The sequence below is a fragment of the Oryzias latipes genome, chromosome 14 (genome assembly GCF_053564925.1).
Source record: "Oryzias latipes strain Hd-rR chromosome 14, Olatipes_Hd-rR_3.1".
In the NCBI taxonomy this organism is placed as follows: domain Eukaryota; kingdom Metazoa; phylum Chordata; class Actinopteri; order Beloniformes; family Adrianichthyidae; genus Oryzias; species Oryzias latipes.
Genome location: NC_136250.1, coordinates 23,047,902 through 23,072,622, shown reverse-complemented (window position 1 = coordinate 23,072,622; position 24,721 = coordinate 23,047,902). Strand labels below are relative to the sequence as shown.

Here is a 24,721-nt window from a genome sequence, read left to right as displayed (position 1 = left end):
AAAGAAGAACAAGCAAGAACGGCAGAGAAAGACTTGAACTGGCACTTTTTGTTCTAGACAGGGGGGGTTTTGATGGATTGTCACAAGCAGGGAGGAGGAGGAGGAAGGAGTTGGTGAGGGGGGGGGGGGGTCCTACAGTTAGCGCTGGGTTCAGGCGGGGCAGCGAGTGCAAGTGTGTGTGTGACACTTAGGGGAGTGACCACGCTCACACTTGCGCTCCCAATTGGTACGATGGAGCATGAGTCAGCACGCCCCGCGCAACAGTAGGACAGTTCAATCCCGCCAGCGGGGCCAGACCCCACGCCGGCCCCTCTCCTCCTCCCTGCCTTCAGCCCGCCTCAGGGAGCGTCAGTCTGTCATTCTGCTCCTAAACCAACCTCTGTAATTTACTGCCAGGTTATCCTAAAATCTACAAAGACATTTTATTAGATAATTAGGTTCAGGAAGTTCACTTTCAGTGATGGTGAAAATTGGAAAAACTGTTTCTTTTTTAAAGAGAGGTAAACATGGAGGGGCCTCACTCTTAACTTTGGCAAGCCCACGTGGTTGAACAGAAATTTTGTGGGGGGGTGAGGCCCCTGTACTTACAGTCGGGACCCCCTCTCCGGCGAGGTGGTGCAGCTTGGCCTTCTGGGCCTCCAAGTACTCCCTGAAAGGCTTCTGCAGTGCCGCACCCAGGACTGGAACAGCCCTGTTTCCACCAACAGAGGAGGAGGGGGGCAGGGGGGGAGGGAGGGGGGCATACACAGATGGACGGAAGAAGAAGAGGAGGAGGGGGGGGGGCACAAATCACGTCACATCATTGTTACTCACCAGCCCAAGGGCAGCAACAAAGGGAGACATGCTGTCCTATCTCCTGTACAGTGTTGGCCTGCTTCCTCTCTCAGAGAAGACGGGGAGGGCAACGAGTGCGTTCACTCATCACCACAGACACACACACACCGCAACACAACAACACAAAGGAAAAAATCTAGAAAATAAAAAAGAAACCTGACAGCAAAAACATAAAATAAAAAGGAAAATGACAAAATAGCAAAATAAAGTCAGCTGAACCTCATCCGGCAGCTGCGGCAACAGTAGCGGCTCACATTCTCCTGCTTAGCTCTCCGCTCACACACACATACTCGGCTTCCTCTCACACACACATGGTTGAACCCGTTCAACTCCCCTGCAGTGCCTCCTCTGCCGCTGCAGCGAGGAGAAATGAATGACTTCTCAGAACTCTCACATTTATCACAAGCGGTTCCTGTAAGAACTGGTTTCAGCCAATTAATGAGGAAGTGAGTCGTACCAAGTATCATCACTGGCTGAGACCTGAGGGGGTGGCCAACGAGGGGAGGGCACTGCTGTAAGACGGCCCATATTAGGAAACTCTTTTACAAGGTTTAGCCACCAACTACAAGCATAGTACAGAGCCCCCCTTCTCTGCCCGCTTACATACACCCTGAAATACTTTTTTTTTAGAGAATGACCTAGAATAGTGAATTGGTGGCCCATCCCTGGTCTACAGTTAGTGAATAATGTCTGGACAAATACACACAAAAGAGGCTCACCAATGGTCTTTTTTCGTCAAGTTTTGTGTCAGCCTCGTGTTCTGCTCTTTTGTTCATTTTGGGGAGGCATCATCAAAGCTTGGAGACACATCAAAGATGTGAGGGCAGGTTTGCGTGGGCGGTCGCGTCACATACTGTTGAGTTTATGGCTGATAACTTTCTCTGAGGGAGCAAAGTCATTTCCGTCCCTTTACACCTCTGTTCGCATGAAGATACTCGCATAAACGCTGTGAACACTGCTCTCAAATAAGGAAGCCTTTAAGTAATAATTAACTTTATATCAGGTAATGGGTGTCCTAAATGTTAATGGACTCAAACAGACTGAGTCACAATGAAGAGGGAAGTTATTAAAATCTTCAGCAGGGATTAGGAAGGGTTTTGGAGGGAAACACATCATATTCCCATCCCCCACTCTTGTACTTTCCTTTTACTTCTCACACAAATTCAAAATAGTTCTCTCAAACAAATGAATATATTACAAAAAAAACCCGACTAATTCACTATGTGAGAGTACAGAGGCAGAAACAGACGTGGGAAAAGTTTTCACAAATGGCGGGCAAATCATCTCCTGCACGATGAGCAACACTGAGTCATGAGCCTGCATGGGCAAATCCAGCAACAAAGAAGCTGAAAGCTAGCACTTTAAGACAGAAATTGCCACACAGTCGGGGCTGCAGCGTGCTCAATCCATCGCAAAACTGCTGGAGTTTAAATCTTATTTTCGGCAATGTTTTTTTTTTTTTGTCAGACACTGTGGGATTCACATTTCCTAACTGTGTTCATAATGTTTCCGTGAGTACTCGTGCTGAACATTTTTCAGTGTGTGTTAAATGAGGTCATTAAACGCTGATGTTTCGTCTATTAAGGTGGAAATGATTTGTTTGTAGGTTTTCTGCATGCCTTCAATAGCTGTAAAATAGATTTCTTTCAGGCCAGCTGCTGAAGATGTTTTGTGTGTTCAGGAAAGATTTTCTAAAGTTCATTTTATTTTGAAATCTTTTCTGTTAATAGGAAAAATACTGTTTTTTTAAAACAGTATTAGTTTTGTAAAGCAAAAAAAATGTTAAAGTTATGTGCTTTGATTAAAGTATTGGAAACTTTGTGATTTCTATTTTTCCTCAATGGTTTTTAAGAACATTTTAAAAGCTTTAAAACTTTTTTTAAACAATTTAAATACCATAACTAACTGCAACTTTTTTGCAAAATGTTCTGTTAATCTGTTAAATAAATACATATTTTAACTGAGTTCCCAATTGCTAAAGGCATAAATAAAAATTGGCAAAAGAGCCTAAAATACATGAAAGAAACCCCATCACATTTGGAGGTTATTTTTCTTTGTAGAAGGTTTTGGATAAGACAAGTGTGTGTTGAATGTGTGTAATTTACAGTATATTATTTAAAATAACATGCTTTATTAACATAATATTTTGCACGTGTTTGGATCAGAAATAAAGAGTAAGAGATAATTAATGAATTATATAAACATGCAGAAATCTTTTTTTTTTGCAGAACAAAAAAGGAGGAAAATACGTATTTTTTTATTGAATTATTCCACAGTTCAAGGCAAACTGAAATAAAATTTGAAAAGTTTTCTTACATAATAGGTGAAACACACAACACACGAACAGCAAACCACCAATAAATGTACTTTTAGTAGTTTTGGAAATGATGACAAGTACAAAGAGCAACACTTTTAAAGAAAATGTGCGGGGTTGAATTTTTATGATTACAAAGGAAATTTACAGAAATATTTGTATTTTTATTGCTAGCTTTGAACCAATTGCAAACAATAAATATAACTAAAATTAGGTAAACACAGGGTGGAGCAGCAAATCTTTTTAATTTTCCAGCTGTCCAAAAAAAAACAATACTCAAGTAATTCACAAAAAGCTATATTGCAACAAACAAAAGACAAATGTAAGAGAGGATTCAAAATATTGAGTTAAATGTGAAATTTGACACATAAATACAATTTCTTTTGGGTTTTTGTTGAGGAAAAGACATTGGAGTTTTCTTTTTAAGAACAACTTATTCTAATCTTTGTTGCAATTTCAAAATGCGTAAATGCTGCAATTAGTACCAAAATAACAGGCAATCTGAATTATTAAAAAATATCATAATTTTTATGTCTAGAGTAAACAATGTTGCATTTACTCAACTGTTTCGATTGTAAAACATTTTTTTATTTGTCTAGGTGTGGTCATAAGGAAACTGTTAGCTACATTACCTTTAAATAGAAGAACGTAAAATTCAACATTTTTACTTCATGAATGATCCCTTAAATAGATATACATTTATCTAAAAATCTCGCACCATCAAAGATTATACAATTCCGTAAAAATGTTAAAGGTGTAAAAAAATAATAGTTTTAATAATTCTGTGAAGAATGCAGGGGAAGCCTTCAACTGATCTTTGCCCTAACCCTTTCAATTCAAAAATGTAAAAAAAACATGTAAAATACGTTTTCTCTGGATTTCACAAAGAAAAGAAGGAAATCTTAGTCATCTGTGTTATTGTCTTTACATCTGCTCAAAGAAATGTTTTAAAAAATCGACCCATGAACAAAGTAAAGAACAAAATGTGATCTATAAGAAGGAAAGACAAAGAGAAAAAAGGGCGAAACAAGGAAATAAGGAGGGAAACCCCCACATTTCTCAGCTTCCTGTCGTCTGATTATTACTCTGAAGGGTTAATTTGTGAGCTAGCTCTCAGCCTCCTTAGTCGGTGTGTTGTTTTACATTTTAGAAGTATCATTTCCTGCTGGAGTAACGTGTTCAGGCGTCCCATGTTTGTGTTTTTTTATTTTTTGTTTCTTTATGAACTCTGACTTCCATGGGCTGTGAGTGGGAGGTGACCTTTGACACATCTGCCCGTTGTGACTGCTGCCACCTCCATAAAGCCCTTGATAAAACGCATGATTTCTTGTTCCTTATTGTAACAGAATCCCAAAGGCACGCATGCATGCCAGATACACACACACACACACACACGCGCCTCGACGTCCTGGACAGATAGAGAACAAGGGCTCACATGACAGCCAAACCCTGGCCAGGTCCAATGGGTTACGACATCATCACAACAACTGGCTTAGGCAATCGCTCGTGTTACCCAATGCTCCACAGGGCCAGAGTTCACACCTAACAAAACAGCACCAACACTGAGGGACACTGCGTGGCTGGATGGTGCTCTGACCTGTGCTACTAAAACTGGGATCATCTCTGCGCAAAAACACTTCAAATTCTTCAGGAAGAGTCCGCTACAATTTCAATCTGCCTGCATGAATTAATGGAGAAGGAGTTCTATAGTTGGGAATATTCTGATTCATGTGCAACCATTGAAAGGTAATCTGTGTCTGTCTGTGGGAGAGTGTGTGTTCAACCAGCCTTCCCCCCCCCCCCCCCCCCCCCCCCCAATGACTTCACCACAGAAACACGGAGCCCACTCCTGGATGGAGATCCCCCTGCCCTGGGTGTTTATCACATCCTCAGTCCATAGCCATGTGTGTCAGCAAGCGCACACACACACACACGCACACATGCAAATAGAACATACACACGAGCAAACATGCTGTCTTCCCAGGTACCCACAGAGCTCGCAGAAAAACGGGAGCAACAATCATGACGGGCTTCAGGAAAGTGTACTCAAACAGACTCCATGACAGCGGAGACGATGGGTCACAGGGTGACCCACCTGCACTGGTGCAAAAAGGCTGTTCAGTGAGTCAGCTAAGCCCTGCAAAGGGGCAGCGACAGACAGGCTAGAAAAAGAAGAGGACACATGAACGGCAGATGCAGAGCAATCCACGTTATGACGTCCTTCAAATGAGAAATGCCCTTCAAAAGTCAAGATTCATCACTAACATTCACAGAGCACAATTCTGTGGCACCGGTTCTTCTGTGTACAGTATGGTGTGGGATGTGACCTATGCTTCAGAATACTGCAGAGACAACCACAACGGTTACAGTGCTGTATACCTGTCAAAAGCCACAACATGAAACAGATCCTATGTCGGCAAATTCAGTTGAAGTGAGATCTAAAATAAACAAAAACATGCAGGAAAGAGGATCTGCCACATTTGAACACAGAGGGAAAACATTAAATAAAGAATTCAGACTTCTTCACTGAATTTTATCTTTTCATAAGGAAAAACCACCTGTAGGCTTATTGAGCACTGTGTCTGGGTGAAAGAGCAAATGAAAAGTGAAAGTACCTGTTGGCTCTGTCGGCACGTAGGTTAACTGAATTAGAGCAGAAACAAAAGCTGCACTTAGAAAAAATAAAATATAATTCTTTGGTGCATTCACAGACCGCATCTATGATACTTTATATTTGATACGGAAAAACAGCTCATCTGTTTTCCTCTCCTGACCCTCTTTTTTTATTTTCATCCTTTTGTCAAAAGCACATTTCTTTTTTCTTTTTTCATCGTTCGCTCGTTCGGCCACATAACCAGGAGGATTGAAGCATTGAAAAGCAGTCAGCTCAATTTTGATTTTGCCAAATTCTAAACTGAGTGCAGATTTATTAGGTAATTGTCTGTTTAAGCAGTAGCACTGATAGACAATGGAAAAGGCAGCCAGAGCCCTGAAAACTGTTTGAAACTCGCAAAGATTTCAAACTTTGTTTCAGATAGTTAAGATCAGGTTTTAAGTTGTTTTAAGTTCCCATTCTACTTAAAAGGTTTTCTTTAAATCAGTACAGTTAAGAAATGTTCTTTCATTGAGAGCTGGAATCTAGAAAAAAGGAAATTATGATAAAAAAATGCTCTATTCTCCTGACAATAGAAAAACTTAAAACTGACTCAAAAAAACTGAACTTTTACTGTGATTTTTTGGTTCTGTTTTAAGGGCACTATTTTAAAGTTCAATACATGTTACACTGACATTTTTTGTCATTATTTTTTGTCATTAAAAATTCCAATTTATGTTCTAAGAATAAGTGATAGTATTAGATTTTATGAGCATTTATTAAGATGTGCTTGTACTAAAATCATATCTTCCTTTTGCTCACATTTTCTTTTGAAAAAAGTAATTTCCATTTTTTTATGCAAAATCTTTGTCACTAAAAAAACGAATCACAATAACATACATAAAAAAATAAAAACCATTTGCCAAGAATTAGTAAAAACATACCTATTATTGGGTTTTATAACATTCAGTTAGGAGTAATTATACCGAGCAGTTGCTTTTTCTCTTTCTGAATGCTCGGTTGTAGGTTTTGACATCTTATTATGGGATAAAAAAGACTTGCTGCATGGACAGATCATTTTACTACTTTCCAGGGATTTTCTTCTTAAAATTAAAGTTATTTTCATATTTTCAGAAAAACCTTTTTTGCAGTGACAAAAAAAAAGTTCAAATGGAATATTACAGAAAACGTGTCAGCTTTTCATGGTGTTACACGCACAGTTTTAGGCTTTGCAGAGACCTGAACTGCTTTCACAAACTCCCTTAAATTATTTCAATATTAATGCAAGTAAGATTTGTCCAGCTTTTTGGGGGGGGGGCATCAATGTTATTTTACAGTGCGTGTTAAAATAAGAAACACACACACTTAAACACCATTATATATCCTTTTGGCATCAAGAGAAACAACGGTTTACAGAACAATAAACCTGAGTAGATGATGCTGTTTAGAAGCTGGGGGTCACGTTGTGTTTCCATGATAAATGAGCTGCTTTAAAGTAACAAATTAACCATTTCCTCAAACAAAATATGGGCCTCCTGCAATCCTCTCCTTTCAGAACCTCACCCTGAGCTGGAATCAGTTTGTTGAGTGAGCCGCATGTTTGGTGTGGCACAGACTGATAAAGAAAAAGGAATTAACAAAAAAGGCAGGAAGTCCTGGGATACGATCTGTGGTGGACAGCCTCATAACATGACACCACGTATCTGACCCGTCTTTTCTTTGTGTTTTGATTTCCCTTCATCTCACACAGAATTGCGTAGTAAAGTTCCTCTTTTTTTTTTTATGTCCGTCACTAACTGAAAATTGTTTGACATATTTGACCTTCTTGTAGTCATAGCTGTTCTGTTCCTGCCTCTGGGTTTTTCTCTGGGTTTGGGGGCAGAAATCACAGCTGAAGTGGGTGAGATGAGAAAAAGGACGCCCCACTAAGCCTTGCATTAAACATAACGATGCCATATACATATATATATATATATATATGTATATATATATATATATATATATATATATATATATATATATATATATATATATATATATATATATATATATATATATATATATACACATATACATATATATATATATATACATATATATATATATATACATATATATACACATATACATATACATATATATACACATATACATATACATATATACATATATATACACATATACATATACATATATACATATATATACACATATACATATACATATATATATATATATATATATATATATATATATATATATATATATATATATATATATACATATACATATATATATAAAAGAGGCAGTCGCTTGTCCAAAGCACCTCACCCCTGTCTTGCTCCTGTTCCCATCATCCCCTTTGAGACGTCTGGTGGTGTTGGGGTGTGGACCGTGGAAGAACCGGTCAATGCCATCTTTGTCAGGCTGCTCTCAGATGACCAGTGACTAATAGGACCGGCAGATTGGATTAACAGGAAGACTTGGTTCATATGCTTCAAAACGGAGCATTTATGCAAGTTTATGTGTTGGCGCTCTCTAACAAAAAACAGTTACAGTTTTAATCTGCGCAGGTGCAGAACATTGCTGAATAAAATAAAAAACTTAGCCATAGATAATGACTGATCAAAAAAATAAAAATAAAAAAACTTGGGGCCCTATTGCCGGAAAAGTCTTTGTGGTGACACAGATAGCAGAAAAAACCCCTTCCTGTCAGGTTATATTTTCAGCTCTTAGGTGTCACTGTCACTCACAGCAAAGTTAACCGCTCATTTACTATGAAAACAGCCAGGCCTTGTTCCTGTATGAGTGAGGAGGGTGAGGTAAAGATGAGTACATTTCACTGGAAACAATTGGTTACAACTTGTTTCCTTGTACACTCTGCTGGTTCAGAGCACCGAGAAACACAGGAATAACTGCTGCAAAACCCAGAAATTTGCATGTGTTCAGCTATTTCACTTCTCCAGTAGATTGTGTTTTATTTAGTGTAGCAGGAAACAGGATATAAGAAACAAAAAACAAAAGATCTAAGAATTATCTGTAAAACATTTCTCACAACTAATTACCTAAAATGTGAGTCATTTATTTTGTGAATTTTGTTTTCATCAGCATGCAAGGTTTGCAGAGCCATAGATCATAGAATAGATCAAACAGGCCGCTCTGGTTTCTCATCTGCTGTCACATTCTGATCATTTAGTGATCCAACCTGAGGGTCCCTCCTGGCCTCCCCCTGAGCTCCTGGTGCCCACAGCACAGGCCACCTGCAAAGCCATTGTGCTGGTAATGGACTCCCACCATGAAAACGGACTCACATGGAAATAGATGCATCATCACGGAGAGATGTCGACCCCCTCCGTGCACCAAAAGCAGAAGACTTCAGGCCAGGATTACTCCTGCTTGGGGAAAGCCTTCTCCACACTGACACCCCCTCCTAAGACCTTCATTTATTTTATTTCATGTCGTTGCAAAACACAGAAAACGAGCTGATTGAGATGGATGTTTAAAAAAAAGATTTTGATTATGTCTGTGTGAATGCTGGGAAGCATTTGAAATCTTACAATCTTTGTTAGTTATTTATCCAAATTCAGTTGTCGCCAATAAAAAAATCAAATCTTTTAGTTTACAAGGATTATTCTAACTTCTAACATTTCCCCTGTCATTTACACTCCAGCTAGATGAATTAAAATTAACATTTTCACTTGAAACTTTATTATTTTAGCCATTTTAAAGTAATTCGCAGATGTTTTATTGAATCGTTTGCAAGTCAAATTTCTTTCTTTCTTGAAATCTTTTTGGTCATTATTTTATCTGCTTTAAAAAATATTAAAATATATATATATTTTTTCTGTCTTTTAACTTCCATACATATTTTTATTGGCATCTTTTCTTTTCATCACAACTCAAAAGCACAGACATAATGTATAGATGAGTGGGATGCAAAGGTGTTTTGATGCAAAGGTAAAACTCAGGATTTTGCTTTTTTTTAAGTTACAATGGGTGTTCAGATAAAATAAGACTGATTTTATTTATTCCACAAAATAAGATCCTAAGTATGCAGCAAGTGACCAAGGAGTCAAAGAAAATGAGGAGATAGAACCATTTTTACAAAACAGCAGAAAAACATAAAATCTTTGTTGCAGCTAAACTGAAAACTCACTTGTGACATTAACTGAATGAAGTGTTGGATTGAGAGTCTAGACACCCCACCCCACTAAAACTGAATCTTAAGAAAGTAAACAGACCCTTGTTTCAAGAAAATATTTTTTTTCTGTCTTGCAGGAAAAAGAATCGTATTGAGAAAGTTTTCCAACAGCAAAATAATCTTCTTAGAAGGTGGAATTCTGTCTTCAGACTATAATTTTTTTCTTAATTAAAGAAAATCTGCCAATGGGGTGAACATGTCGATTTATTTCTAGGGGGCCTGTTTGAGCACAGAATGAGAAAAAAACCCTATTGCACATAAAAACTGAGAGACAAAGAAAACATTTTTTGAAGTTGTTCACACAAACGCTTTTGAAACTGAACTATCCATGATGCAAGAGAAAGTGCTTCTTGGGGATTTTATTTTGTACTTTGTCTTCCTCATGATGATTTTCTTTTTTTTCTTCTTCTTTTTTTTTTAAACAAAATTATTTTTAAATGTTAGAGTATTATTTCTTTACATAACCAAACAGCACAGGTGAGATACATTTTTAGGTTTCCAATTAAAAACACCTTCACAAATCAAACGAGGCTCTTCAGCCTCAGAATCTCGCAACAAATGAGTTACTCCCTGATTTATTCCTGCATGAAGTCTGTGACTTCTTTAACCCTCCAGTCTGTTCTAACTATTTGCATGTGGACAAAGCCAGATAGGATGAGGAGGAGGAGGAGGAGGACAGGGAGGAGTGGATATCATTTTGTTGCTGTTTGTGATGTATGAACCGTGGCAGCACGGCATCACTTTTTCTTTGAAAATTTTCCAGAAAGTTTTTAGAAAAATGTTCTCCTCAGAACTGCGAGGACAAAAATACTGTTTTAAAAAATTTTTAAAAGGTTTTTTCCCACCTTTTTTGTTTCTTTTAATGTGTGCTCTGTAAAAGTAAATCAGAATATAGTTTTTGGAGATTAGCTACAAAAAATTCCGTAGATGAAATAGTACACCAATGATTGACTGCCAGTCTAAGTAAGCCTTTCTTAGAGCTTTTTAAAGCATGTAAAGACCTAAGGGTATGAATTCAGACCAATCTATTTATGAGAAGGACTGGATCAGTCACAGAGCACAAATGAAGAGGAGGAAAAAACAGAAAAGGTTACATCACATTTACTGCTGCGTTCAACTCAGTGTTTTTTTTTTCAATTCCAAAGGGAATTTTAGGAGTACTTGATTAAGCTTCTTTGACAATTCAAACTATTTTTATTATAGCTGTGCTACGGCTCTCCAGGAAGGATCAAGGGCTTTGTGTCAGAATGCAGCAAACCTACTATTTCACAAAAACATTGACCAATCAGAGATATCGACATTATATATCTATTTATTTTCTTTTCTGTCTGAAGGGCATATAAATAGAAAAACTAACAGCAATTTAAATGCATTAAATGCTCTTTCTCACGCAGGTGAAGCAGCAGAGGACAGTCGTTTTGATAAAAACGGCTTTTCTTGATTCATTATGTAAATGAGTTTCAGTTTTATTTGTTTCAACAGAAAAAAATCCAACATTTTGTAAAGAAAATTAAACTGATGATGAATAGAAAAAAAACTTCAAATGTTTTTTGGTTTTTTTTTATGTTTAAAACATTTTCACACCAAAAACGTGACTTAAACTTATAGAGAAGTTACCATTCTCTGTCTGAATGCTCCTAAATGAACTGATAGAATTTTAACTTCTATAAACTCAAGTTCATTTTTGTTTGAAACCAATTTTGTTTAAATTATAACTTTGCACCAAGTGTTCAGGCCTCAGATGTTACAGATGTTACCTCTGAAAGGCTCCTGCAGGACTTTACCGTACAGATAAGAAGGAGAAAATGATTTCACTTTTGCCTGAAGTGACCATGAAAATGAGCTCAAACAAATTCTAATCAAAATTTAGTTTAAGTTCTTTGGAGCAGGAAATATAACATTATAATGATTTATGAAACAGATATAATGTGACATAGGAGATTGGCTTCAGGAAATGAAAGTGTATGTGTAAATTTTAGAGTATTTTAAGGCCTTGACTGAAAGAGGCATCTGCAGCTTTAATTCAGAAACCCTGGGATGGAATTCCTTTGTCTTGATCTTATTTTTATGGATTCTAAATTTTGTTTTTTAAGTCAAACTGCTTTTCTTTGTGTTTTTATCTTTCCTTTTGGAAAATTTGGAAAATGTTCAACAGCTGCAGGAGAAAAAGAAGTTAAGACGGGCTGCTGTTTTAAATAACCAGTTTTTCTTCACAAATGTGTCCAGACGACGTGTGCAAGCGCATGCAGCTAGTAAACCTGAATTTCTTTTAAAATGAAAAAAAAAAAAACAAGTAGTAACTTCATTCATTTTTCTTTTGCAGTCTCTAAACAGAGAAGGGACTGAACGCAGCAGTCTGTTGCCCATTCATAAAGAGATTTGTGACTGAGAGTGAAAGTGAATCAGAGGGGAAGGTGGAAAGGCCTTTGTGAGGAAGGAACTGACGGTTGACAGGTTGGAAGGAGGGAAACTTCTGACAGAGATCAGGCAGGCAGTGAGTCAAACTGAAACCTGCCACTAACCAATCATCTGCCACGCTGAACCTGCAGCTCAATGAATTGTGGCGAAGGGACAGGTATTTCACAACACGCTCACAAATATATTCCTATGAATATATGTGTTCATCAAAACCGCTTTTTCTGCTGATTAATAACAGTATTATAAGGATTATCATCTATCCAAGGTCTTTGTAATCAGAACACATTCATCTTTGAGTAAAGTCATTTTCTTTAAACTTTATTTGCAGAATAAAACGTGTAGGATGTTAAAACACTTTCACATTAATTACTGCATTATCTTGGAATCAGCAGCAGAAATAGACCAAGTAGAGTACAAGTATTAACATGTTTTAAATGTAGAAAAACAAGAATATCTTTCTCTACATTGCAAAAACAGTCAAAAGTTCTTACCCCATTGGAAGATTTTCTTTAAACAAGCAGAAAAATCTGCCAGTGGGGTAATGAAAACTTTTCTTAAGTAGAATTCTTGTTGTGAGAAAAATATTCTAGTCACATCTTTTCTCAAACTGAAAATAGTTTGTTATTAAAAAACTTTTTTGATAAGATGATTTTTTGGCAAGACAGCAAATAGGATTTGTTTTTACTTTCTTAAAATTCCGTTTTTGCAGTGTAAAACATTAAAAGTATAAGTTTAAAGGAATTACTTATGACTATAGCTGTCTTTTGCAGATGCAATAACTAAAAGCCTCATTATGATTACTTATTAAACTCAGAAAAGCCATTGAATAAATCCTGGGAACTGTTACATTAGCAGGTGTAAAACATGTATTTTACAGTATGTTTAAGAATAAAGCAACACACTTTTTAAATTTAATCTTTTTAAATGAAAAACTGTTTGTCTTTCAGTCCGGCGGCTGAGCATGAGGCAGATTACTGGTACTTGTATCAGGATACTGACTCAGCTTCACGGTCGTGAGTAATGATGAGAGACCCGCAGCTACAAGTTTCAGACAAGTGAGACTTTTGTCTGTTTGAGTTTCTTACTAAACGAGAAATTATTCTCACTAAAGATGGAGGAACAATGTCTTTCAAAATCTCACCCAAGAAAAAGCATCACATGTCAAAATGAGCTGATGCAATCACATCCCCTCATTACATCCAGTGTGCGTGTGTGTTTGTGCGTGAAAAGTAGTCCTATCAAGAACAGCGAAATCATCTTAGTTTGAAATTAATTTTTTTCTTAAAATAATAATTCTTGGTAAGACCATTTTTTTTACCCCATTGGTAGATTGACGCGGTAAGAATTTTTGCCTGTTTTTGCAGTGGGTCAGTGAATGTGTATCACTGCTGTGGTGAAGGACACTCCCATCAGCAGGTGTGAAGAGGGTGATTTCCAGCCGCAGTCCCTGGCATCTGTACAAGGACACCCCCACAGCTCCTCTCACACTCAAGCCTTTTTCCGAAAAGCTGCTCGTGTGACAGTAACATTTCTCTAAATTCTCTTTCATTTAAACTGCTGCATGGATGGTGTTTATAACAATGTGAACTCAAACAGGAGCTTTCTATATGCAAAAAAAAAAAAGGGGGATTTTTAGAGGTGAAGCCCGTCTGTGATTTTAGGTGTAATTACAAATGTGAAAACTGTCCCTGAAGCTACGGACACACCGGGCGTGTGACGAACGCTCAAGAACAAGCTAAACGCGGGTTCTTGAGCCCATTGTGTTCACACTGGACAAGCAGGGAGGGGCTTCTTCTTTTTTTCTCTATTGGTTACACCTACACAGCACATGTCCACACCTGGAGGTTTGGGGTGAAATGTCAAAGTGGTGCAAATCTGCGCTGTTTTGTTATACGTACTTTTACAAAGACTTTCCATTGGAACGCGTGCTGCCCAGGGCAGTGTGAACGTAGCTGCACTGTTTGGACAAAAGACAGCTGTTTTGTGAAGCAGCTCACCGTTTCTGAGCGGAAAAATCCTTTAGCTCAGCAGAGCAGAGACAAACAATTACAAAGCGCGAGATCAGAGTAAAACTTCCAAAATCCAGACTCTTGACTCAGATCCAGCACTAGAGACATGTGAAAGAGGATAGGAAGGGTTCGGCTGTGCCATTAACAACCTGAAACCCCCATGAGTGCAATGACACACCTGAACCATCATCTTCTGCTTTGAGACGTTCTGAAACACACTTAAGACGAGGCTTACTCACCCAAAGAGGGAGACCATCTGCTCCACGATGTGTCTGCTGAAGGTGATGATCACAAACAGTTTCTGTATGACAAAGAAGGACACACACACACACACACACACAACGAGTCAGTTACAGACCCGAGGTCACTGCTGGGGGGCTGCACAAGGCAATCTGTGTATCATTGTCTGATGAAACACAGTAAGACAGTCTTTAACCCCCTATCGGACTCACCAGCCCGACTGCCCAAACCCCATTGTAAGGGTGGCAGGACAGCAATGCAGCCGCAGAGGGCAAGACATAAAAGGCCTTGGTGACACATCAGCAGCACAGAGGGCCAGGATGTCAGGGGGAGAGCGGGAGGCCTGTGAGGAATCAAAGGTGATGTGTCACCACTGCAAACGGGGTGGGGGGGGTCGAGGTTAGGCTCCTGTCCAGTCTGAGTGCTGCTTAGTCACTGAGACAGAGCATGGGAAAACAAGACCGCAGCCATTTTGTTGGCCTCCTGGGGACGAGGAACGGCTTGGTGAGCTGGGGGGGTTGATACCACTCATAACACGACAGCTAACTTATTAGGGTAATTATATTCTTTGGAAAATCATGAAATAAGAGCAGAAAACTTCCAGAAAGTCCCACTCAAACAAAGCATCACCTTACACAGTTTATTTTGCAACCATATAAGTTTCATGCAGGATATGGTTTTAAAATGAAATAAAAATATCTTTTAAGTGATAAAAGTGCTTATTTTAACCAAATAAAATAAATATATATATTATTTAGTGTTTTTGTTGTGCCCTGTAATAAAATATATTGGTAATAAGTGCCGTATAGCTCGGAGGGAGGGGTTGATTCTAGTTTTTCATGAAGCATTTGAAAAACCAAATTCTTTTAAACTGTCTCAGTCCCAAAGCTGCCCAGACTGAAGCTGAAGCACTGAAGTTCTGCTGGTTGGAGGCTTACATTCAGGTTCTCTGTAACCTGGCCTGACAAGCAGGAGTTTTAGCAGCTGCTCAACAAAGAAGCGGAGGTGAGATCCACTGCAGGTGCCGAGGGGAATAAAACAGCAACATGAGAACAGCCATCCAGCAACCACAAAACCCATGAATACGCTGCAGGCCTCTCGAGACCAGGTCGATCCGGTCGTAAATTTATTTTGACAAGCACTTTGATCCGTTCTTTGTTACAGCAAGCTTATGTAGCATGTGATCCAGGTCATTCATTGGATGTCATTGGGCTGTCTTTTTCTTTGTGTGTCTTTTGGGCCTCTGCGTGTCATTGTGGCTTCAATTTGATAAATCAGTGCTAATATGGCAAGGCTGCGAAAACACTTAAAACAAGCACTTGAATGAGATCAGCTAAGCTGTTTGCAGGAAATGAACAGACACAACAGCAGAGCACCTGGATGATGCAGAAGCCCTGGCAGATGATGCATCGTCTCAGTCAGGGCAAACAAGGAAGGGACGGCAGCATGGCAGGAAAGCTGACTAACATGTCTTGAATTAGTCTGCTCGGAAACTTGTGATTGCATTGTTCTGACTCGCAAATTTCTGTTAATCAAAATTGCGGGTTAGAGACGCGCAGACAAACACACATCCTAGTCATGCTGATCTAACATAAACACACACAAACCAGAGGAAATCATTACAACTCTGACACTTGGAGTAAAAACTTCAGGATACATGAAAGATCCACTGCAATCATCTTTCGATCTATTTTTAATTATTATTATGCCATTTTAGCCTAAACAAAAAAAAACTGAGCTGTTTATAGGACATAGTTTCTGCAGAGCAGCAGGAGTTTATTAGAATTTCACCTATGGACTGTTGGTGTAGCAACCCCATCCCCCTTCCCGTCACCCATAATTGAGAGCTCTCTGTGTATATGCTCTTCTGCTAGCTTACAGCCCATCACAACCCCAAACTAACATTATGCAGCAACAAAAAATGCGAGCAACATCTCAGGCGAGGACTGTGGTGCACTAAACGTATTTTCTATGTCCCTGCTTCGAGCTTTTTCAAACAGCATTTTTCCATCTGCTCCTGATTCATGATAGAAATAAAAGAAACATTCAAAAGTGCAGTTTTAAACCTAATTTTTTTTCTGTTTATCCTCCATCTTCAAAAAAATGCCACAAGAATTTGTTACAAACACCAAAACTGCATTTTTTTATGTCAGGTGTGAACCTTAACGACCGTGAGGAACCGGCTGCAGACAACTACAGCTGACACACATTTGACATGAAGAAGCTTGGTGAGCATCAAACAGAGGAGAAAAAGAGACTCCTTGGAGGCAGGTGGGGACAAACCAGGTAAACAAGGGTTCCATGCATTGAGACTGCGCAGAGTTTCACACAGAAGCCTCAGAGTCCCCTCTTGATCCCTTCGGTGATCCAAATATGATCCCAAATGTCCTTTATTTAGTTCAGACATCAATGTGTTAAATGTTTTATACCCACCAACATATAAGTGTGCGTATATGCACATATGCGTGTATGCATGTGTGCCAGTGCATGCGTGTGTTTGTGTTTAACTAAACCTAGCATCATTAACCCAACATACATTCTTGTTCATTTATGTTTATCTAAGCAGTCAAAAAAAAGTTTATTAAATCGACACTGCAACGTTGTCTTGAAATTTCATGTTTTTAAAAAGTTTCAAAAATATGTCTTTTGAGGACATGACCGTCTTAATGATTTAACTTTTTTTTCTTGAAATTGTAATTAAGTTATATAAATATGTAAGCAATAAACAACTTTTTTAAGTTGAACATAAATAAAATAAAAAATATTATTTTCTAGAGATGAACTGTAATGGTGTCATCATGAGACTCATTTTAGGGCTTGTACTACTCTAATTTTTCTTTTTGCTGAGACAATAAAAAAAAAGGCTAAAACAAGATCTAAATTATTGAGCAACGAGAGACAGAACCATTGATGTCTTTCACTGAGACATAACTGAGATAGGAATTTGAAGTAAGGATATCAAATTGAGACATACTTGAGCGCAACATAATATGGCTCATTTTTCTCTCAATTGAGATCTGGAGAAGAGACAGTTGTGAGAGAATTTTGAGATCTCAAACAGTGCTCACTGTGAGACTTATTTCTCAGGAGAAATGTTTGAGAAGAATGAGAAAAGCAGTTTAGTCTCAAACAGTTCTCATTTATGTCTAGGAGACGTAAATGTGACAGAAACGAGATCTCATCTTCAGTTTTGCTTTGCTATGGGGACCAATGATTTTGAATGTCACACTTTTGCTAATCTTTGCTCTGTAAACGTCTGCATCAAAAGCAGGAGTTGGAAATGAATGCAGGTGCCGAGTTTAGGATGGTTTCCTTTCAGCCAGACAAACTGGGACACACCTCTGTCAGTGAGGGGCCCCTGGGACCCCCAAGTGTAATCTGGTCTTGTGTTAAATTTGCCTGCTGTGCCCCCCTCCCCCTGACTCTGTGTGTTCTTTGACTGACAGTATTTAGCAACTTCCTAATTCCAAACAACCATCTTTTAATTTTGTTCCATGTTTTAAACCAACACAACAACCGATTGATTTGGAGGGAAAAGAAAAAAAACGCTTTGCCCTCACCCCAGACTTCTACCCCCCCTGTGTGTCACAATGAGCAAATTCCTGCATCTGCTTAGAACACAGAGAAAACGCAAAGCCCTTGACGGTAATCACGGACATACTGGAAATTCCTGGACGCAAATTGAGGATTTTTCTGGATTAGAAGAAACAAAGATGCCAAAAACTCAGAAAGTGACGTTACCTATTTGAGGTTTAAGAAAGCCACTTTTTTTTTTACTTCCCTGCACAAGCTCTCATTCTGCTGCAGGCCGACCTCTCTGTAATGTGCACATGGGGCTGCTGCAGCTGCACTCACAAAATGGTTGACTCCCCCCTGCTTCCACTCCACAAAATGGCCTCCTCATGAGCAGTTGGTGCAGAGAAGAGATGCTGTTCACCGCTGTGAGTCATTCCCTAAACACAGCTCTCCCCCTTTACCCACATCATTCATCTATTTCTGTATTAAACCTGGTTTTAACATTATATTACTGTATTTATATATATATGTATATAATATACAGCCCTGTTACACTAGACTTATATAACAGGTTTGGGGGGCAGTTGAAGGGGAGGGGGGCTCTTCTTTAGTTTGATGTATAAATAATGGAGCTCGACCTGAATGTGCATCTTGATGACGGCCTTTCCAATGAGTGTTGCACCGAAAAAAGTCCAGAATGGAACCAAGAAATGTCCACATGTTATTCCTGCCAGGTCGAACAGAGGATTTGGAATCTACAGGAAGAAAAAAATGGATAAAATGTTATATTGTGTAATGTTGAAAAAATGAGATGGAAAAATGCAAAAAAATACTTAATAAGAGGATATTCAAATCTATCGGCCTGTTTGCTACTTTTCAACTTTTGCCTCACGTTTATGCTTCTCCCCTGATGTTGCTGCATTTGAAAAAAAAAAAAGTTTAACTCTTTTGTTTGCATTCATGACTTTATTGTTGTTTTCAAAGAACTGCTTAAAAAGGCTGCCAAGGAGCACAAGTGTGGATTTGATCGAATCATTCTGGGTGATAAATCAGGGGTGTGGGTGGGGAAAAAAACTCTAAAGGTGTGTGATTTGACTCACAGAGGCACATGCTAGAATCCCAAAGAATCCAACCTTCTGGATCAACCTCTGAACGGCAGCTTTTGCCTGCGACGCAAAGTCCTGAAAAACAAAGAAAAAAGAGTTACACTTTCCCCTGTCCTTGTTGCCCTTTAATGATCCTGCTGCATTTGTGCTTCTGTGACACAAAATTGTGATCAAATTGTCCAAAATATGTTTCTGTTAATACATCATTTATTTCTGCTGAACAGAAAGTTATGGTTTGGATTTTAATTCAAACTTAATAACATGATGTTAAATTTGATTCTAAGGAGACTTAAAAATGTCTTTCTAGAATATGGAGAAACAATAAATAGAGATATGATAAATAGATGTTCGACCCACTAACTAGAATTTTTAGTGTCTTCGGTCACAGTTTTCTTTAACAAAACAGGATTTTTGTTTTCTCTCTGAGTTATATTTTTTTTATTCTAAAATGTAATGCATTTTTTACTTTTCTCTATTGTTAACATGAATTTATGATTTAAAAAAACTAGAAAACTTTTGGTAGATAACATTTTAAATGTGTACTGATCATCAAAAATGCAAAAAAGATTTTTTATCCTTTAGCTTTGACCTTAAATAAAATCTAAAGAGCCTTTTTTTTAGTTTTGGAGATTTAAAACAACCAACAAGATTTTCAGAAATTAATCATGTTATAGGTGCTGTTTTTGAGCTTTTACAAAGTTTTTCTTTCAGAGGGATTTCACTTTATCAAACAGAAGGGTGTTACTACACCTGATGAGGTTTATCAATTTAATTTAAGCAAAAAAATCTTACAGTTGGGAAAAAAATCATTCATCCTTCTGCATTTTATTCGAAATAATTGCATCAAAGTTATTTAAACTTCTGAAAATGTAGAAACAAACTCCATCCATGAAAAATCTTTTTGGGAAGCACAAATAACTTTTAGAAACAATTTAAATGTATTTTGTAAACTCTTGATTAAAGTGGAAATTTTTGCATTTAATTTACAACAGTTCTGTCATCAAAAACACCTTAAAGTCTTGCATAAAATGCTCTAATCACCTGTAACTGTCCACAATCTTTAGTTTCTCTGCCTTGGCCTTTTTCTGCTTTATTAATATTGTTTCACCTTCAGGAATGTCAGAAAAAGACAACAGCGTTTTGTCACAGTGAGTCACAGATCCAGAGGTTTTCCACTGCCTTTGGCCTGTTCCCCTGACAGCTTAACAAAAGCCTCTTTTCACAGCTTCCACACAAAGATTTCCACATTTTCTGAAAAGAAAACCTGGAATTTACTTCTTGGAACAATGTGTGATTGCAAAAGCATTGAAGATAACAATTTTGGAAATTAAACATTCTGCTAAGTTCTAATTAACTCCTGTAATTTGTTTTACTCTGAAAGGATTTTTTTGGCATTGATTTAAAAGGATGAAATTATTTTAAAAATATTTTAAAGTAAATCTTTTTTTCTGAAGGCCTCATTATGCTAAAGTTTGATCTTGAACTAAAATAAACTTTAGACTGCACTACAAAAACTGTTTTCACTTTTGATTATTTTCTACATTTTTTGAGAATGCTTTACTACTTTATCCTGCAAAATTACAAAGGAATTATTACTTTATAAAGAACTAACTGCAATATTGTTCTGCAAATGGCCTAAACTTAATATTTAAAATGTTCTAAACAAAACAAAAACATATTTTAAAAGAAAATGGATCAGGCAATTTCTGTAAATTTTGAAAAACATTTAAACAAAACTTTAAAGGGTTGCCCAATTTATTTAGAAGAAAACAAATACTTTCATTCACAATAGTAAAAAGGTGGAAAACCTGGATACAAAGAAAGCAGTTGCATTTGAATTGTAATTTGATGCCACTTTTTCTTATGAAATGAATGCATAAAATTCCCGACTTTAGTTTTATAAAAACAGAATTTTGTGCATCAGCAAGAATAGAAAAACTGTCTGGTATTCTGCTCATTTGTTTAAATTAGAAATATGAGGGAAAAAATATTTTTGCTTATTTACTTATGATTTTATGATTTATTAAAAACGTATATTTATTATTACTTATTTCCCTGTGATATTTTTAAGACTAAATATCACTGATTGTCTTTTAGAACTTCCTTTTTTTTTGTCTTAAACACAAATTCTGCTGAAAAAGATACTTGTTTCACTAAGTATTTTTATTTTTTATTTTTTGCCAGTTTTCCACCTACGCTTTATCCATATATTTATACATAAATGTAGGACAGACGGGATACTTGCTGTACTTGATCATACCTTATATGGTCAACAAAAACCAGTATGGTGCTGATGGCATTCTTTGTGGGGTGCAGCCCAGCAGACAGGAAATTTGAGAGACATGGGAGGTTGCCTAATAAGGTTGTGGTGGGGGGAGCAATCGCAGACTAAATCTGATTGGTTCATCATTTGAATTTGCGCCTCCACAGCCGTCCAGTCATGACAGTTTCTCAGTTTCTGTAGTTTTGATTCAAGCCTGACTCCACATGCGCATGTGCGTTACAGCTTTGAGTGTGTGTGTGTGTGTGTGGCTGCTCAGCTGATGGGAGACTGGGAAATATGTGCCATTCGGTGAACCGTGAAGGAGCGCGGAGCAACACCTGACAAGTGAACAAAGCCAGTCCGGTCGGAGCCGGACCGGACCGGACAGATGTTCCTCTCGGTTCTGCCACATCATGACACCCGCATTGTTACATTCGGTGATGAGGTGGGGCTTTCGGCTCATGCGGCAAACGACCATGGAACTCTAACCACAGTGTGAACAGGGTCCCAAAGGAGATCAGGGGAGGTTGAAGAAGACAGTCAAACTGTAGAACAGAGATTTACTGCCGTCTAACTACACTTGGGTTCTTTCTCGGTCCTGCATTTCTGAGCCGTTAAAGCATAAGTCTGACAGAGCTGAGACGCAGACATTCAGACTCTGTTGTTGGTTTCTTATGGAAAGTCATCACATTTGTCTGGCTTCTTGCCAGATTTTGCCACAAACTCTCCTAACCCTGGCCCACCCCAGTCTTGAGACATTTAATAAGGGTTGACAAAAGTACAGCATCATTAAACAATGAAAGTTAGAGTTCAAGGTTTGGCTGCTCAATGGTCTTTAGTCTCCAACAATGCATCAAATGTCTGCAGCAGCGGCATTTCCTATTTACTGCCATCCCTGTGGAGCAAACACTTTTTACCGTTTATCTCCCAAAGTGCGAAAGTAAGTTTAGTTAGTGGTGATGAAGTATGTGTGACTGTTGAGTCAAGCATCAGTGATGAGCAGAGGAAGCGCTCCAGCTCAGCGCACAGTCAGAGGTGGTGTGATCGTTATATCCTGATGACTTTTTGCACCACTTCTCTTCTCCACACCACAGTTTCAGAGAAGCTCAAGTGATGACCGAAACTATTTTTTGTCGTAGTGTTTTGTGTGTCAGTGATGATTGTGCAGCTCCAGCCTCATATATCATAATGACCCAGCAAATCAAAAGAGGTTTGATTAAATATTTTTATTTTATTTAGTGTTTGATTGGATTTTTTTTAAAGCTGTCTTTAAAATATTGAGTGGATTTAAGTCAAACAAGATGTTGGCATAAATGTGTTTTTTCTAATCTCAAAGTTAAAGGTTAAGAATCACTAAATCTGCAGAGCTTACCACAACTAAAACAATGACATAAATGATTTTTTTCTTTATTTTAGTGCCTTAAAAGCTCGGTTTTGTGTCTTTTAACCCCTTGTGCTATCTTAGATGACCCCACCCTTATATTGACGTGTTCTCCCTACCATGACAAAGGTGGATAAAGGTGGAGAGATTTTATGTTATCCATGGACACCAGGGAAGATCACAAATCATTGAAGAAAAATGGTTCAGAGCACTGTCTAGTGGGTCTAGATGACCCAACTCCCAACGTTAAAGTGCCTAGGATAGCACAAGGGTTAAGACAAAGGCTGAACATCACATTTCATACAGTCTACTGATAACAAACTACCGCTCAACTAAAGAGCACGAGTCAAGAATTACAAATTTCAATTCATACAAATTGGTGTTCAAATGTTTTGCTTTATTCAAACCAGTTTTTCCAACAACAAAGACATTTCTTGTTTGTCCCTTTTTCATCTCAAAAGCATTGGACACTATAATGACAAATTTATTTATTTAGGACTTGGTAAACCCCTGTATTGAACAAACCTTCAGAGCAAACAGGATTTTTCCCCCCTCCTTGTTGAGGGATTCAAACACAGACACAAAGCAGGCCGCGACAAGACCCTATGATGTGTTTGGAAAAATTAATGTGTCAGACCAGAAAAAATCTATGTGCAGCCTATACACAAGTCAACACCCACGCATGTATCTGTCTGCCTCTCTCCCTCTCCCTACTTTCTTTTTTTTTCTGAATGAAAATCTTTCACTGGGATGACACACGTCTCTGGAGCGAGCTCCCCGACGCGGAGACGGCTGAAGTTCATCTCCTGAACTCCTGACGAGCCCACGGCGGCTCTGTCCGCCACAGGAAGTGGACTGATTAAGAACTCCTGATGTAACTAAAGTTTACGGTCTCCTTTTTAAGAAGAAAGAGAGGATGGGAGACGCTGGTTCTGCTCTGTCCGTGAGCGCACACGCGCACATGCAACTGCACCCCTGAGTCCACGTTGACAAATTCTTTAACAAGCTGCGGTTAAAGGGAAGCTGGTTTTACTCTGACTCACCCCCCTCCGTTCAAACAGTTTACTGGAAATAAAAAGGGAGGAGGAGGGAGGGGGCACTTTCAGAGAAGTCACGTGATGGGGCTGGGCAAACCGCAGCACAGAGAGCCTTTGAGTGCAGTAGGCCAGGCTGGGGGGCGGGGGGAGGGGGGAGAGACAAGCACACGCCCAGAGCAGATGGCCCTGATTTGAGTTACAGGAGATACAATCCTGGGAGTTGGCAATCAAGAATTCACAGTGTTAACCCTTTCCGTTCCAGATTAGGAAAGCAAAACACAATACACTGCGAGCCAGGAAATAGCCAAGTCCACAGAGAGGATGATCTGTGTTAGGGGCGGAGGGGGGGGCTCCTCTCCCAAGAGAAAAGATTTAAGAAGGGGAAAAAATAGAGCCGACGTTCATGACATCAATGTCCGAAGCTGTTAGAAAAAAGCATGACTTCATTAGCCCTGAATAGGACTCTTGAATGAAAGAGGAAAAACCCCAGAGGGGCTTTGCTGCCTTGAATCACGTGCGGTTGTGCCAGGAAGCTGGCGCGTGAGGGCTGGAAGAAGTAGCACGAGGCTTGGATCAAACTGCTGCCACCTACAGACCTCTGTGACTAGGTGATGGAAACAGTCAGCATCATGACAAAAAGGACGAGGGGTGGGCTTCATGGAATGTATGTCGGGGAGATGTCATGTTTGGTCCAGAAAAGGTCACATCCTTGACGACGAAAGTTAACTACTTCCTGTCTAATGCACAGCAATCCAAAGATAACACATTTTCTCCATTCCAATCCCAGCTCTGCCTGTTTCCTCCTTGAT

At 38.6% G+C, this 24,721-nt stretch overlaps 1 protein-coding gene across 7 annotated transcripts in view; it reads right to left on the bottom strand.

Annotated features, from left to right (window-relative positions):
- The window catches only part of LOC144983598 (vacuole membrane protein 1-like), a 79,327-nt gene that overhangs the window by 2,887 nt on the left and 51,719 nt on the right, over positions 1-24,721 (bottom strand). For 3 of the 7 annotated variants that reach the window (XM_078930442.1, XM_078930441.1, XM_078930445.1), the window contains 4 exons: positions 19,226-19,306; positions 18,764-18,880; positions 14,609-14,670; positions 259-691 (listed from right to left, as the gene is read on the bottom strand). In XM_078930442.1, the coding sequence (XP_078786568.1) occupies positions 403-691; positions 14,609-14,670; positions 18,764-18,880; positions 19,226-19,306 (549 nt within the window). In that variant the 3' untranslated portion in view covers positions 259-402. Of the gene's footprint in view, positions 1-258; positions 692-14,608; positions 14,671-18,763; positions 18,881-19,225; positions 19,307-24,721 lie in introns of those variants that run through there. The other 4 variants (XM_078930444.1, XM_078930443.1, XM_078930447.1 and 1 more) reach the window with 3 other exon arrangements.